Here is a 16,289-nt window from a genome sequence, read left to right as displayed (position 1 = left end):
ATGCATTACTCAGCATTAATTATGCGTTAGTTGATATATTCATGCTTGGTAGTGTGCTGAGTAGCATTAATTGGGGGGCCCTTGTTGTAAAGTGTTACCAAATATTTGAAAACAAACAAACAAACCTTTGATGGGTCCAGGAAATTATTCTCGGCCTCTGGGTTCAAAGCAGCCAGTGAACCAATGAGCTCGCTGCTGCGCTCTCCAAAACGCGCATCCATCTCTCCTTGCACAGCATAGATAACACTGTAAAATAACCTCTTGAACTCAGTCTTTTCGTCTATGTCACCTTTTGGCTGCCCAATTGTTTCTTCAAGTGCACTGAAAATTCATTTTCTGTGAGCATTGTCTTCACACAGTCAGAAGCGCTGTTCACAAGTGTCACCGCAGTGAACAACTCCATATCTTCGGCTTGTAGTAGTCTGTTCGGTGGCTCGAAAAGTGACAACAGTTTTATAACAAGGTGCGCAATGAACAGAAAACTGCGCTGCGTAATGGCACGAAGCAGCCCAGTAGCCTCGACGCGCACCTCCGCTCCATGGCCTCGTGTGTTCTCCACCTCGGTCAGTAATGTGAATATGTCCTGAAAACTCTTCACCACAACTTTGACCGTTGCCAAGTGGCCAGTCCATCTCTGGTCCAAGAGACGTTTCAGGGTCTCGCCTTTGTAAAACATAGCGACGGTTGGCTTCCTGATGAAGTTGTACAACATGTTGCAGACTCCAAAAAAATCCTCCACAGCCGCTTCACTGGACATAGCATGAATCACAACCAGATGAAGCTGGTGATTAAAGCAGTGAATATATGTTATGTTACGATCCAGATTGTTTTGGAGCAATTTCTGCACACCACCGTGCCTGCCAGACATGAGTGATGTTCCATCATACACTTGACTCAGGATTTTGCCTGTGCTGAGTCCGGCGCTTTTGAGCTCATCAATGATTACACCTGTCAGAGTCTCTGCATCACCTTTCTCAGATGTGGCCATTACCAAGAGGCGCTCACACACCACCGTTTTCGTCAACAAAATGCACCACAATAGATATATTTTCTTTGCCCAAAGGGTCCCGTGTGCCATCCACTTTAATAGAGTACCAGCGATCCCCGACTTGTCTCACTATTTCCTCCGTTACAAGTTTACTCATCATTTCGATGATCTTGTTTTGTATTTGTGGGCTGGTGTAGCGTGCATTTTTTGGGATTGTTTTTGTAATTCGCCAGTTCAGGGTCTTTACGCATGGAGTATTCAAAAAGAGACAAGAACAGGCCCATGGAGGTATCATCATCTAATACACTGGCAAAACCAGCCTTGTCTCCGCATAATGGCAGTTGATTGACAACTAAAAACTCCACCATGTCAATAATTGCTGACATGTAGTATCTGTTGCGTGCCAGTTGCTCAGAGTTTAAGAGAGTGGAAATCTCTTTTCCTGTCTCTCTACGTTTTTCAGAATCTCTCCACATTGCTTCACAGGCTAAATGTTCTTTTGAAGCCGCATGCTTATTTAAGCCCTTGCCTGTTTCAATCGCATGTTTCCAGTCATTAAATCCCTTAATGGAGAAGGTCGCGTCTGATGATACAGATCTGAATTTTCTGCAGGCATAACAAAATGCAGCATCCTTGACCGAGTACTCAAGCCAGTCCCTGTTCAAATACCAGCTCGAGGAAAATGATCGTTTTTTTTGAGCCAAATATTTTGACAGGATATTTTTTCAAGACAACTTGTTTGGGGCTGTCTGTGCCGAGGTCACTCACAGATACAACGGGCAGCTGTGTCCCCAATAAAGTGGCGGTTGCAGTTGAACTGCTGCTGCTAGCCCCCGTTCTGTGGCTGCTGCCGGCGTCAGGCTCCGCGGAGCCGGACCCGGACCCGGAGCTGCTAGCAACGGGCTCCGGCTCAGACTGTTGTCCTTCTCCGCTGACAACATCAGGAGACGTTGGTTTATATGATTTTGTAGAGGTGGCTGTCGGTGGGTTTTTAAACCACTTACGTATATCCATAGCAATGACATAGAAAGCCAGCGAAAACTCAGACTCGCAGATTTATTCATTCATTCATTGAAAAAGCGCGGTAACTGTTGACGTAGGCTACGTCACGTGTAATCAAACATAACCACACCATTGTTTCATTATATTTTTAATGTCTTGGTGATAAAAAAAAAGCATTAGTATTTCTTAAAACAAAATTATAAAACCAAATCAAGTTTTTTTTTTTTAATGTGTGCCCCCTGTGGCCGGGTCCACAATCACCATTCCCTAGTTGCTGTACTTACCACATGACAATTGTGCTATAAATTAATTTGTAACTATATGTTTTCAACAACATTTTGTATCAGGTTAACCATGTGAGCAAGCTCCTCCAGAGCCCGGATGTTTCAATGCAAACACTGAAAAAAGAAACCGAGGGAGTGACAGAGTACCTAGAAGATTTCAGGGAAAATGGACTAGCATCAAGCCAAACGGATGCAATGGAGATTGCAGAAGATCTGGAAATTGAGAGGAAATTACCTGAGAAAAGGCAGCGGAAAAAGAAAAGGCAGTTCCTGTACGAGAGTACAGACGAAACACAATCGACCCCAGAAGAGGCCTTTAGAAGGGAATTCTTCCTGCCTTTGATTGACACTGCCATTACAAGCTTGACAGACAGATTTTCCAGACTTGAAGGAGTGTATGCCCTGTACGACTTTCTGTTCACGATTGATAACATGAGGGACACAATTAAGAGTAGAAAACTGCATGAGAGATGCAAGAAAGTGGAACAAACCCTCCATGATGTTGATGCAGACGACTTGGCATTGGAGATCAACTCTGCTGTCCACACCTTTCCAGATGATGTATCCAGGTGCCCATTTAAAATGCTGGACTACATATACAGTGAGAAGCTGTTGGACCTGTACAGCAATTTAAGCATTGCACTGCGCTTACTTCTGACCCTTCCTGTCTCGGTTGCCTCCGGAGAGAGGAGCTTTTCATCTCTGAAGCGCATAAAGAACTACATGAGGTCGACCATGACCCAAGAGAGGCTCTCTGGACTGGCAGTCATGTCAATTGAGAGTGACGTCCGCAGGTCTTTGGACTTGGAGGGGATTGTGTCTGCATTTGCTGAGGCCAAGGTCTGCAAGCAGCAGTTTTAATCATTTCGTACCATCGTACCATCAGACCATCGGCTGTGTGTGTGTGGTTTGTCATTCCCTTGTAAAATGTGCCACAAAAAAAATAAAGGCTACTTTTCAGAGTATGTTTGACCTCTTTTGTGATTAAAATGCACGAAATTGCATGTGGGAAATACAAAATGTTCTAGGGGAGGACCCCCAGACGCCCCATAAAAAAAAGCCCTAGGGCCCCCAACAACCCCTTTGCCTAGGGCCCCCAAAATCCTAGAAACGGGCCTGGTTGTGAGCAGACTGCTGTCCATTTCTGTTTCAGGTCCATGCCACGCCAGCGGAGGCTCCCCGCGAAGTGGCGGCCGTGTGACGGATGGGGTTCCAGGTCCACGGTGTCGCCAGTGGGAGCTTCCGGCTAGGCGGAGGCCGCATGGTCGATGGGAGCAGATCTGTGGTGTCGTCAGGATCTTCGGGCTACTGGGAGTGGAGGACGGCTCTCGTGGCTAACGAAGCAGGACGACGGAGCTCAGGACTGGAGCGTGGCCGTGAGCCTGGAGTACCCTGGTTTTAGACTGTTCTTAAATTGACTTTTAAAAGGAGGCTTTCTCCTTTTTAAGAACAGACATTCTTTTATTCTTTTTTGCATCATCATCAAAATAAATTATTGTGGTATACATTTGTGTTCGGGTTGTTGAGTGCTGCTCGCCTTCGTGGTCAGAAAGAACCTGGTACTGTACAGGTGGTGGCAGCTCAAGCCTGATTTATACCTCTTTTAACTGCCCTTGCGCTTGCGTCTTGTGTTAATGGCTCGAGACGTTTATGCTTCATTTTGCTTTGTCGGCGGTTGAGTGTGCTGCGTGGCGATTCACCACCAGGACAGTGGGTGGAGCAGCGGGTTTTTTCAATGACAAGCCTACTACGATGAAAGGAAATTCACTGCCAGGACCTCTTCGGCAAGTCTCTCTTCGAGTGGATTCATCTATGGGATTCATGCTTCTTCTTCTTCGCTTTCTACCTTGCGTTTGAAAAAAGCGGTCTTTTATTAGGGGATGAAACCGGAAGATGAACATGCCGCCAGGTATGTGATGTAGATAGTGGCTTGTGCTCGCGTCTTGCGTGAAGTTTAGAAAATTGAGGTGACACACGCAACCGCGCAAGGCCTTGCGTTGCGTCTTGCGTCACCGAGCATAAATTGGGCTTCAGAGAGAGCAACCCCACCCCTGCGTATCACACATCGCATAGAGGGACCCGGAGAGGATTAAAGAGAAGAAAGCAGGGAGAGAAAAAAAAAGGCATTTTAGGTAATTTACTATTTGGTGAATGTACTAATTTTTCCTTTCAAATAAAAGACGGTTTTAATGTGAAGCAGCAGTAGAATAGAAATAGCCAAAGACGACAATCGGCTAGATAAGACCACCAATATTAATTCTGCATTATGAACATACCTTTTTTTTCAATTGTTAATCCCTCATTTCAATGAAGAAATTGTTTTTTTTAGTGCATTAAAAGGTCTGTGGGATTAAAAGTTCCTCTTGTTATTGTCTCAGCTGTTTACACTTGGTCTTATCTTTCCATAAAATAGTCAGATTTAAAATAAGTCCCTTTGCTGAAGTTGTTTCACTTTAGCCTGATGCATGAGCCTAATCTCTTTGCCACTCCTCCCATACATGTGTTATGTGCAAACCTGTTTTAGCTCTCACATTTGCACTTTGTTTTGTACCCAAATGTGATGTTTTTGTCTAAGTATATATTAATGTTGTCAGTGCAATTGTAACGCTCCTTTTTATATATATATATATATATATATATACTTACTATGAGGGCACATTTAAAAGTCAAACCAAAATTGTGTCCTTTGTTCTGCAGGGACCAGTGTTTGTATCAGTGTTACGCATGAAAGGAAATTCTCTAAAGCAGAGGTCTTCAACAGGGGGTCCGGAGGTACTGCAGGGGGGTCGCGAAATCTTTGGTTGATTAGACGATTTTTAACATTTCTTTTTTTTTTTTTCAAACAGTTTTTTATCACAAATTGTGTGCAAACGTGTGCCATCCACAGATGGTTTGAGGATTCATTGTCCCATCTACATGCATGTTTAAAGTTCAAATCTGTGGATTATTTGAATAGCTCAGTGTTGTATGCAAGATGTTTGTTTATAAATGGCAGTGGCACGGCCACCCTGCACCTTGTACATGTTTAAAATAAAAATATAAATGAACCTGTGTATTATTTGAATAGCTTAGTATTGAATGTACAGAGTAGCTATGTTTACACACGGCACTAGGCCCCGTTAAATATAAAACACAATTGTATGCCATATAAATAGTAGGGGGGTCCCTGCTCCAACTCTCCATCAGTTTGGGGGTCCCTGGCCTGAAAAACATTGAAGACCCCTGCTCTAAAGAGAAATGAAGGGAAACTTATTTCACCAAAAAAAACTATGTCTTGGAACTATGGAACTGTTCAGTTTACATTTTCTATTAGAGACAAAAAAATACACTAAAAATCTGCATTTAATTTTATATTTGAAATATTTAAGAAACTGGTTTGAGCTGCTTCAGCAGCCAAATGTTCCAGTTTAATTCCCCATCTGCGTTTAAGGTTTTATTTGTGCTTTATGGAACTTGTTCTTCTGGGAAAAGGTTCACTTTTGTCCAGAAACCTCCATGTAAAATACTTTTACTCCAGTATGACCAGATGAAGCGTTCATCCAGTGATCGGACTTTTGGAGATACATTTTTATATTGATTTCTCAGAAAATTCCCAATAAACATCTTAATTTAAGCAACTAAAAGGGAACGTTTCATGGAGGCTTCATTCTGTACCCAAACTCAACCTTAAACGGTTCTAAAAGACAGAATTCCCTCAATGAAACCGGATCAGTCGACATGTGACTTAGTTTTCAGGAATTTATCTGTCAATATAAAATATTAAACCGTGTGAATAAACTGAGTGGTTCAGAACTCACAAAAGGGCCATTTCTCAGATTTGAGATGTGCCGAATGTTGGGTTTAATCCAGTTGTCAGTAAAGGTTTCCCAACCGGATCAGAACTAACATTCTGCGTTTTAATGAGATCAACTGAAACCTGACAGACGCTGAACAGGTACAAGCTGAATTATTTGTATTTTTAGGAGCGTCTGAGGAACCAAAGTGGTTAGAAATAAAGAAGAATTTATTTCTGATAGTTGTTGCTGAGCTGAACCTGGTTCAGGGAAAGTAGTATCAGGATCTGAGGTCAGAGTTCACGCTGAACAAAGAAAGCAGACGGAGTCGGGCTGACGTAAGAAGGTGTGGTTTTATTCAGATTTACTCTCGTGCCATCAGCTTCTGCTTCTTCAGCTTCTTCTGTGAGACCTGCGGAGACACAGACGTCGTTATTACATCATCACCACGATGAAGGACCAGCTTAGCTTCATCACGCCGTCACTCAGAATCTAACTCGCTGTTTTCATCATTAATCCAAAGGTGTCCTAAGACATCATCAGCGTAACAGCATGTTTAAAATGGCGTGTTAGCGTCTGCCGTAGCGCACCTTTTTCTTCTGGGCCACCTCCTCCTCTGGTTTGGGGACGATCTGCTCCTTCTCGGTCAGGATCATCTCGATGTGGCACGGTGAGCTCATGTACGGGTTGATGCGGCCGTGGGCGCGGTACGTGCGCCTCCTCATCTTGGGCGCCTTGTTGACTTGAATGTGCTCGATGACCAAAGAGTCCACATCCAGACCCTGAAACCACAGACGGGTCAGAATTGCACACGGTTCCGTTACATTCAGGCGGACCCATGAGTCCACTCATCTCTCAGACTGAAGTTCTGGAGGTTTTCACAGAATTATCTCTGACCCACATCGGAGCCCGTTAAAGCTGTGTGAGGTGGAACCGGCAGCTCCTCGTTATTCATTCACTTCCTGACAAAAAGTGTAAAAAGCCACTTCATCGGGTCAAACTGAAAGTGACTAATCAGTGCAGCCGTGAGTCCGACAAGTTCTTTAATCGGGTCTCACAGAACCACCGAGAAAAGCAAACAGAAGTCGTGTAATCAGGCTCTCTCAACTCAGTGACCGACAGATTGCTCAGATTATATCAAGTTATTTTCATGGTTCATACAAAGGTGTCCTAAAGAGTCATCACCGCAATCTGCTGCACGAGTCACAGAACCCGCCCCAGAACCTGCCCATCTCCACAGGGAGGGAACACCTGCCGACAGGTGCTCCTCTCAGAGCAGTGGTTTCTGGGTTTCATTTCGGAGTTTTCAGCTGGAAACGACAGAACCACGTCTGTATTTTTACGGTTTAAAACTCAAACAAGGACAGATCCGTCAGCACCGCTGGGCTGGTACCTGCAGCAGGGAACTCACCTTCAGCTCAGCGTTGCTCTCTGCGTTCTTGAGCATGTGCAGGAGGAACTCTGCGCTCTTCTTGGGCCAGCGGCCCTGAGTCCAGCCGAACTGTTTGGCCTGAAAACAACAGAGTTGATCAGAACCGCTCTCTCACAGCAAGGCGCCAGCTGCATGCTGGCGCCGCTCAGATTTAAGAGATTGGTTTCATCATTGATCCAAAGGTGTCCTAAGATGGTCATCACTGCGGCCCGTGACCCAACCCCGCTGATGTCACCCAGCTCTCACCTGAGCGCAGCGCCCCACGCCGCCGTTGTAGCGACGGAACGGGACGCACTGGTGCTGGACCACGACATCCCTCAGGTACTTGTTGGCTTTGCGGATGTGCATGCCCTTAATGGCCTGGGCCGTCTCACGGGTGTTCTGTTGGGACAAACACAGATCAGATCTCACGGGTAAAAGCTGGATATTAATCAACGTTGGATCTCATTCTGAGACCTAAAGCTGTTCACACTAAGATTCTGGTTCCTCCTGATCATTAACCAGATGCACAGGTGTGAGAAAGCTGTTTTTAATGCCAGAAATACCATTAATAAAGCTTCAATATTAAACTGGGTCAATGTGCAAACAAGTTGAACTCATACAGATTAGGCTGCAATGAACTAAGGGGAACGGTTAATGGTAAAGATTATAAACCAGGGTATTAATGACTTGGTGAGAAACAGCAAAAAGAGCAAAAACATGGTGGCTGCTCACTTAAAGCCACCAGTGATGAGAAATGTGAACCATTTCCATTTGTTTGGGGAAATTACTCAAATCTCTGCTGAAACATTCACATATTTTATTCAGAAGTTACAAATTAATCAAGTCAATGTGCTCCAATATGAGTGATTAAAAACAGCAGCTGCGAGTACAGAGTAACCACAGTTTTAAAAGGAAACTCTTAAATGAGTTGATCATTAAAACCCAGGCAGAACCAACATGTGGACACAGGAACAGCCAGCTTACCTTGAAGTGAACCCGGAGGTTGGAGCCCCTCGCCTTACATGCTGAAACACAAAGACAAACCGTTAAAATCTCAACCCACAGCTCAGTTACACTCGGTTTTATTTCCTGCAGCTCAGTTAGTTTTTTTCAGATTTTTTTCATGTTTTAATCCAAAGGTGTCCTAAGAAGTCATCACAGCCACACAAAAACACACAAAAGACCCCGGTTACACCCCGTTTTACTCACACTTAGTCGGGTTCTCGGGGTCGAGTGAGTAGCGGACCATTTTCAGATACCTGAAAGAACCGAAAAATGTTGAGATTTTACATTAAACCACCTCTTTCAGCTAATCAGGACTCTTGTTAGCTCATGTTAGCCCGTTCAGTGCCAACAACCGTCCAAAACTGAACCAAGAAACAGCGTTACACACTAAAACCCAACAAATCCCTCTTGAAATAAAGAAAAATTAGACACTTTTGTACGTTTCATAGATTCAAAACTCTAAATTTTTAGTCACACGCAGCCAACATGGCGGAAAGCTGCTGTAGCCACAAACCGGTTTCATGGCAAACATTGAAATAAAACCAGAATCTACGCGTCCGTACACAAACATATCACATAATCTAATCCGTCTACATATGATTAATAAAATCCAGCAGGTTAAATAGAAGGATGGTGGAGATTTAACACAGATTTAAGATAGATCCTTGTTTCCAAACGCAGGACTGGCTACCTACCTCTGAGGCCGCCAAGGGAAGAGGAAGTATCCAGCGCTGTGCTCCCCTTCTTCTGCTTCCTGCAGGTACACCGCCCCCTGCCGGCCAGGAGGCGGCGGTATCAGTGCGATGACCCATGATGACCAGCAGGAGGCAGTGTTTTACGTTCCAGCTACGAAGCAACAGACAATCGAACACAATGGATCCACTTTTTAACGTCTATAGAGATGTTTTTTTTGTCTCTTTAAAATTATGTTGTGCCTTCTAGACTTTTGTTTTCGGTCTCTTTCTGCACCTAATCATACTCATTATTTTTGGTTTCTCAGTGACTTTATCATTTTTATTGTTTTGTGGCCCCATTTTTCATCTTTGTGGTAATTTTGTATCCGACTGTTTTTGCCACATTTGAGGCCAGTTTTTTACTTTTTTTTGTGGTCATTGTGGCTCTTTCTACAAACCCCATTTTAGAAGACTTTAGGAAGTTTTTTAAATGCAACAATAACTTTAGTCTGTAAACTGTTTATAATTTGTTTAAAGCTTTATTTAAAGGAGAACTGCGGTATTTTCAACATTAAGCCTCATTTATGAGTCGTCTGCAATGTTTTAGAACCCCTTCACCGTTTTTTTTAATCTTACTGCTGTCTCCGGTATTTGCCTAATTTTGATTCTTCTCAACCTGCTTCAGAATGGCAAGCATGGTGCATGTCCTAAAAGGTCCGTAAAAGCACCATAAACGTCCGTTTTCAAAATCATCAACTCACCGGAGTGGTTACTGGTGTGCACTGGTAATCCATATCAAATTTCGTTGCGAAAAGTTGCTTCTGTCGTGACCCCCATACCATCACAGACGCTGGCTTTAAACCTTTCTCTGATAACAGCTGGATGCTCTTTCTCATCTTTGTAGAATCAGTTTTTCCCAGAAGCAGCTGAAACGTGGACTCCTCTGACCACAGAACACGTGTCCACTGTCTTTCTGTCCATCTGAGATGAGCTGGTGTCCAGAGAACTGGGCCGTGTTTCTGCACAGATATATTTCTTCCTCGTTGTGTGATACAGTTTCAGGTTACATTTCTGGATGCAGCCGTGGACTGTGTTGAGTGAAAATGGTTTTCCAAGCTCCTCCTCAGCCCATGTGGCTGTATTGATCATGGTGGCATGAAGGTTTTCATGCAGTGCTGCCTAAAGGCTCCGAGATCATCCAATAGGTTTCTGCCCTTGGCCTTTTCGCACTGAGATTTCCCCAGACTCCCTGAATCTTTTCACAATATTCTGCTTTGTAGATGCTGAAAGACCAAAGTTCTTTACAATCTTACAGAGAAATATTTGTTGAACTTATTGATGATTTTCTGATGGAGTTTGGCACAAAGTGGTGAGCCACGACCCATCCTTGATGGAAAGACTAAACCTTTGGTGGATGCTCCTTTTATTCCAGAAAGCTGTCACTGTAGATTCTATAAACGTCTTTCTTTGACTCCAGAACAACTTTTACTGAGCTTGTTGCAGCATCAGATTCTACATTTATTTCTAAATATGATACACTAATTCAGTGAAGATTCTGAAAATAAATTATTTGGATTTCATTTTCTATGTATTCTATTAAAAAAAAAAAAAAAAAAAAAACTTTCTTCTTCAGCAGTTTGTGAACTGATCGAAAGAACTGGACTGAGATCAGATAATTTTTAGGGATTCAAACAGTAACAGACTTTTTTTTTTTTTTTTTTTTTAACACACTGACAGACTTTATTACACAAAATGAACACACAGTGATCCTCTAATCCAGAAGTCTGATGCCACAGATGTTGGGATCCTTCATGAACTGTGGATGTTTGTGAGTCACCGACATGAAACCTGCAGCACAAACGTTTGTTAGGACTTTAACATGTTCATTTACAGCTCATTTCCTCTAATAAAAAGGACAAATTAAGAAATATATCATTTAAATAAAAGTGTTTCAGTGAATTAAACAAAGTTAAAAGGAAAATCTTTGATTAAAAGTCTTTATGAAGACGGTTCGGAGCGTTCGTACCCATGGAGTGAGCCTTCTTTATGGCTTTGGAGACTTCCTTCTGCTTCTTCCCACATAAACCTGACAGACAAACAGACAGGCTGTGAGTGAGTGCGTGTATGTGTGTGTGTGTGTGTGTGTGTGTGTGTGTGCGCATGTTTTGATGCAGGATGAGTTCACCTGCTGAGACTCACCTGTGATGTGTCGGCCGTAAATCCTGCCTGTGTGCGGAGAGATGAACTGAGACAGCAGCTGAGGATGAAACGAGAAAGACACGATTACATGTTGGGCTGGAAGAGATTCACACCACCGTGCATGACCTTTTAACGTGCATGCACCGTTAACGTGCACTCAGATTCATAAAGACCAAATGTTCACGTTTGGGACGCGACCCCTGGTTTCCTGCTCAGGCGCGACAGGACAGAGTTTGTTATACATGTCAGGAATCGTTAATAAAAACCTTCAAAGACAAATTTAATAAAAGAAAAAAATATTTCACGCAACTTAAAGGCTTCAAAGGTTCAAAAACTTTAACCAGCAAAAAACCTAAATAAAAATAAATCAATTTTCATTTTTAAATGAAAAAAAAAGACATTTTATTCCCATTTTTTAAAAACGAAATGTTTTAAAGCTTATGTGTAGAAAGACGCATGTGTAGAAAGCTTCCTATAAGCCCCCGGATAACAACAACATGGCAGCTATGAGCTAACAGTGCAATAGTACGTGTTCAGTCGTTCATTTGGCTTAAAGAATTGGTGAAATAAAGACAGATAATGCCTTATTTAGAGGCTGTATTGTCTCTGCCCTGTTCTTTCCCGTTATATGGATATACACGGCTCTCGAGTGATCTAAATATCTTCTGAAGGACGCCAACTTTCACCAAACTGTTATCGGTGAGTAGATGAATGTATTTTATGCCAGAAATAAGGTCCAGGTTTAAAAAAAAAAAAAAAAACTTCTCCTTTAAATATGACGCTGCTAAGCGTGTCAAAGAAACGTGTCTAAAAAAAATTACCATATAAATTTCTCTGGCACGCCACTATCGCTATGGAAACGGCAGGAAACAACCATGTCTCCCATTAGTCTGAGAAGAGCAGTTATTAATAACAACAACACTAATAATAATATTATCATTAATGAAAGACCCCCATTCCTGCGACCCATTTAATTGACGAGGATTGCAAGAGTGAGGCAGGCTCAGAGGCAGGCTCAGAGGCAGGCTCAGAGGCAGGCTCAGAGGCAGGCTCAGAGGCAGGCTCAGAAGGTACCCCTTTCATCAAGGCCGGGAAAAGCAAAATGACAGAGGCAAAAATAGATAAAATGTTGGTGCATACTTGAAATTAAAGTGTTACTGCAACCAAAGCCTTGTACTATATATAACTGGATGACAATTGATAAGCAATATCGATAGTGGAACCGTAATTGCTAAATTCTTAACAATTCCCATCCCTGATCAAAAGTCAAAGCTTGCACGATTCCGAGCAGGCTTCGGTCGGAATTTTGCTCAGTGGATGGTCAGTTCCGACAGGGACAGACACAGACTGCAGCGAGGTGTGCGCTCTGCTGAGAAGGTGATTGGCTGCAGCCTCCCATCTATCCATGACCTGCACGTCTCCAGGACTATGGGGCGAGCAGGTCGGATCACAGCTGACCCTTCTCCTTTTTGCACCACTCCCCTCGGGGAGGAGGCTTCGGTCCATTCGGACCAGAACCTTCCGTCACAAAAACTGTTTTTTCCCCCTTGCAGTTGGACTTATGAACACTTCATAATCACCTCATAACCTGCCCCAGTCACTTTACCATCATTAAAATTGCACTAATGAAGCTGCACTGTTATTGCTCTGTATATTGGATACTGTGTATTGTTGTACACACCTTGTACATTTTATATTCATATATTTTTATTCTTTATTATTATATCCTATGTTACATGTTTGCACCTTACGCCGCAGCAAATTCCTAGTGTGAACACTGTTCACTAACAATGGCAATAAAACGAATTCTGATTCTGAACAAAATCAACCCCAGCAATCAGTACAGCCTGTAAGTATCCCATTTTATTTTGTTTTAAATGTGTGTTGTGCCATATTCCTGTTGTAAGAATTGCACGTTAGCTCTGGCTTGTTCATCTAAAGGGAATGAGCTTTCTTTTCAGTCAGTGTATTACTCTATAGCTCTGTTTTCAGTAAGAGCAAGGGCAGCCAATCAAGCAACGGCAACCGAATAGCGCCAACACCTACCTGCATTTCATAATGAGGTTGCCAGATAAGCTCTGAAACGACGCATTCTAAACCCAGCATAGTAGTAACATAGCTGTTTCAGACAGCCTTTTAGGGAGGTTCTGAGCCATTACAGACCCAACCATTTTTTTTTGGGCTACATATCACATCACAGAACAAGGATTAAAAACCCATTCAACCTTTAATCTCTGTTAAAGCGGCACAATGCAACTTTTTCATGGTCATAAAATTGCTTGGCAATCATCAGATTGCTTCGCTGACCCGTTCTGATGAAAACGGTGACATTTCCATCTCCATCTGGTGGCCCTAGACCGAAACAGCGCTTGCAACTTTGCCTGTGGCGCCACGTGCTTTGTTTACCTCTGGAAGTCTCGCGACACACGAGAGCCGAGAACTACTGCTTCACGGCAGGTCGTAAAGGGCTCTGAGCCGAGCCACAGCCATTATAACGAACAGCCTTGCCACTCTGTATTAAGCCCCATTGTATCGGCTTTTTGGCTGCAGTTCCACCAGAATTCCACTGGGGGCGTCGGTGGAGACCAGAATGAATGGGGCCCAATGGAGCTAGATGCTACAAATGGTCAGTTTCACCTAAGTCTCCTCAAGAGCGCTCAGATTTGAATGTAGTTTCTGAGAGCTCAACATGGGTTTCAAGTAAAAAATCTACTGAACGAGTACATATATCCCTTTGATTTCTTACAGGTTGGCTTCTTGTTGTCCACAACGCGCTAGCATTGTGCTAATGACAGCTGGTCGACCAGCTATGTATGACGTCATATACACTTCAAATCCTTTTTTTAAGCAAATGAGTGGCTCTAAAAATCTAAAACTCAGCCATGGGTATTTTCTAAACACCCTCTTTCGAAAACAACATTCGAATTACTAGAGAAAAAATTATATCTTGAGATAAGGGCACGAAAGGGCGTATAGCTCCATAGGACTCCATTCATTCTGGTCTCCAAAATTGGGCGCCCCATGTGGAAAATGGGTGGAACTGCAACCAAAATCGCCTCGTTGGAAACCGGAAATGGACCTTGAGTGGCGTATCTGTCCTATTATAGAATCTGTGGCCGAGCCAGGTAGCCTGATAAGACACACCCCCTCTCCATTAGCTGTCGACGGCTCTCCAACTCTCTGGCAGTGTCTTGAAAAATAAACCGTAAATTGCCTCTGGTGGGTTTACGACAGTCTGGCTAGACTGTCGCCTTATTTTCTACGGAGCTCCCCCTACAGCTTTGGGGTGTGTATTGCATGGTAAACAAACCCCGTATTACTGAAAGTTGCATAGCGCCACTTTAAACACAAAGGAAGATCGTCACCCAACCTAAATTATTTCTGTCTGGTTCTGATGGAGGTTTCTTCTTTTTAGAAGGGATCTTTTTTTCTCCCCATTGAGGCCCATTCAGTGTAATAAGTTGGTTTCCTTAGCTAGAAAACTATTTGTATTGGTTCTGTATGAAATGGACTATTTTGGAATTTAATGAACTGGATTATGAATGTATTACAATAAATTGGAGTCTAATTGGCTTGAATTGAACTGTATCTTTGAAATGTTTTGAGATTACATATGTTGTGATTTGGCGCTTTAGAAATAAATAAATAAAATCGAATCAAACAAGTTAGTTCCAGAAATCTGGTTCAACAACATTAAAAGTAGTTTTTGGTGCCCCCTCTCAGCAGGTAAACTGATCACCTGACTCACCTGGGTGTTTTTGTAGTCCACGGTGATGTTGCACAGGACGCAGCCTTTCTCAGACTCTTTGTAAGGATTCTCCATTTTCACCAGCTTAAACACAAAAACGTGTCGCCATCAAAGACGTGCGGCTGCGCTCACAAATATAATACACATTAAAAGTCATGTGGGACCTACCGTGTCATCTTTATACTGGAGCACACCTGTCGTGAAGCTCCTGATACCTGCAGAGCAACACATTACGACACGTAGCATTAGCATGATAGCATCACAATGATTACCGGAAGAATGCGATTACATTTCAACAAGCATCTCCATTTGACTTTTTAAGCCTGAAACATATTCACATCCAACTTAAAACTGAGACTCACATGTGTTTCCATTGAGATATACGACAGGCTTTAGCCTCTGGAGCCCCCTCACACACAACATTTTTGACCTGACACGGGACAGGAAGTGGTGGTAGTCCGGTTAGATTCTGAATGCTGCTATTTTTTCGTTCCTACCACTTCTGAATTTCCTGTTTTAACGTTTGGCGGTACAATAACTTTAAATATAGCTTTTTTTTTTGTAAACATGGAAATTATTATTACGTGTGTGTTTTTATACAAAATATGACTCCAATTTAATGGTTCAACAGTATTTTATTTCGGTAAAGTTTTAACGTCACTTGCTTCTTACGTCAAACATATGAGTCAAGATAGAAATCTCCTTAAGAAAAAAAAAGTTGACTCCAACCGTTACCGTTGCTAATGCTCGATTTAATTAAACCATTTACAATTGATTCATTTATAAATGAAGCTGTGACCGTTTATTAAAAGTAATACAAACTGAAATCCACATCAGCACGTTCATGCCGCTTTTCAAGCTCGTCATGTGTTAGTTGTTTTGCTCTAGGAATCCCAAAGTAGTAATTAAAATTACATGCCACTGTTGTGGAGTTATGTCTGAAATATAGAAATAGTGTTTTTTTTACACGTAGGTGTAAAATATCTCGACCTCTTATCGTTTAAAAAAATATTTGGAACACATTTTCCGAGTTTCTTTTCAGTTAGCCGGTAGTACTCCATGTCAGTAAGGCAATTTTATGTTAAAAAATATTTTAAATTGTCAAATGAAGCTTGTCGTGTGTTTCTAATTCATCAACGAGTTGCAAACGTTGCCAGTTTAAAAAATAATGATTAGCTATGTGCGAACGAGCTAGTTAGGAA

At 42.5% G+C, this 16,289-nt stretch overlaps 2 protein-coding genes and 4 non-coding genes across 6 annotated transcripts; all 6 read right to left on the bottom strand.

Annotated features, from left to right (window-relative positions):
- Positions 1 to 6,381: 6,381 nt before the first annotated feature.
- rpl17 (ribosomal protein L17) lies at positions 6,382 to 9,204 on the bottom strand. Its single transcript, XM_075455903.1, has 7 exons — positions 9,162 to 9,204; positions 8,671 to 8,720; positions 8,446 to 8,486; positions 7,726 to 7,860; positions 7,459 to 7,557; positions 6,638 to 6,829; positions 6,382 to 6,459 (listed from the first exon to the last, which is right to left on the bottom strand). Exons 2-7 carry the CDS (start codon positions 8,708 to 8,710, stop codon positions 6,412 to 6,414), a joined length of 555 nt encoding a protein of 184 aa, XP_075312018.1. The 5' UTR covers positions 8,711 to 8,720; positions 9,162 to 9,204; the 3' UTR covers positions 6,382 to 6,411.
- Positions 6,528 to 6,595, bottom strand: LOC142373428 (small nucleolar RNA SNORD58). Its single transcript, XR_012768483.1, has one exon. It is a non-coding gene; the product is annotated as a small nucleolar RNA SNORD58 (small nucleolar RNA).
- LOC142373426 (small nucleolar RNA SNORD58) lies at positions 7,170 to 7,237 on the bottom strand. The gene has a single exon (XR_012768482.1). It is a non-coding gene; the product is annotated as a small nucleolar RNA SNORD58 (small nucleolar RNA).
- Positions 7,620 to 7,687, bottom strand: LOC142373425 (small nucleolar RNA SNORD58). The gene has a single exon (XR_012768481.1). It is a non-coding gene; the product is annotated as a small nucleolar RNA SNORD58 (small nucleolar RNA).
- LOC142373429 (small nucleolar RNA SNORD58) lies at positions 8,553 to 8,625 on the bottom strand. Its single transcript, XR_012768484.1, has one exon. It is a non-coding gene; the product is annotated as a small nucleolar RNA SNORD58 (small nucleolar RNA).
- Positions 9,205 to 10,849: 1,645 nt separating the features above from the next.
- On the bottom strand, positions 10,850 to 15,558 carry mrps18c (mitochondrial ribosomal protein S18C). The gene is made up of 6 exons (XM_075455629.1): positions 15,450 to 15,558; positions 15,256 to 15,302; positions 15,088 to 15,171; positions 11,340 to 11,397; positions 11,167 to 11,226; positions 10,850 to 10,988 (listed from the first exon to the last, which is right to left on the bottom strand). Exons 1-6 carry the CDS (start codon positions 15,508 to 15,510, stop codon positions 10,912 to 10,914), a joined length of 387 nt encoding a protein of 128 aa, XP_075311744.1. The 5' UTR covers positions 15,511 to 15,558; the 3' UTR covers positions 10,850 to 10,911.
- Positions 15,559 to 16,289: the final 731 nt, after the last annotated feature.

Source organism: Odontesthes bonariensis, chromosome 22 (assembly GCF_027942865.1).
Source record: "Odontesthes bonariensis isolate fOdoBon6 chromosome 22, fOdoBon6.hap1, whole genome shotgun sequence".
Lineage (NCBI taxonomy): Eukaryota > Metazoa > Chordata > Actinopteri > Atheriniformes > Atherinopsidae > Odontesthes > Odontesthes bonariensis.
Note: the sequence above shows the minus strand (reverse complement) of the source record. Positions and strands in the feature narration are given on the sequence as shown.

Bases quoted from the DNA above. Each gene is read 5' to 3' on its own strand.
- rpl17 (XM_075455903.1), bottom strand. From the start codon at position 8,710: ATGGTCCGCTACTCACTCGACCCCGAGAACCCGACTAAGT. The intron at 8,487-8,670 runs GTGAGTAAAACG...TTTGTGTTTCAG, and splicing joins CCCCGAGAACCCGACTAAGT to CATGTAAGGCGAGGGGCTCC. The intron at 6,830-7,458 runs GTGAGTTCCCTG...CTGTGGTTTCAG, and splicing joins AGAGCAACGCTGAGCTGAAG to GGTCTGGATGTGGACTCTTT.
- mrps18c (XM_075455629.1), bottom strand. From the start codon at position 15,510: ATGTTGTGTGTGAGGGGGCTCCAGAGGCTAAAGCCTGTCGTATATCTC. The intron at 15,303-15,449 runs GTGAGTCTCAGT...GTTGCTCTGCAG, and splicing joins ATATCTCAATGGAAACACAT to GTATCAGGAGCTTCACGACA. The intron at 15,172-15,255 runs GTAGGTCCCACA...TTTGTGTTTAAG, and splicing joins TCCAGTATAAAGATGACACG to CTGGTGAAAATGGAGAATCC.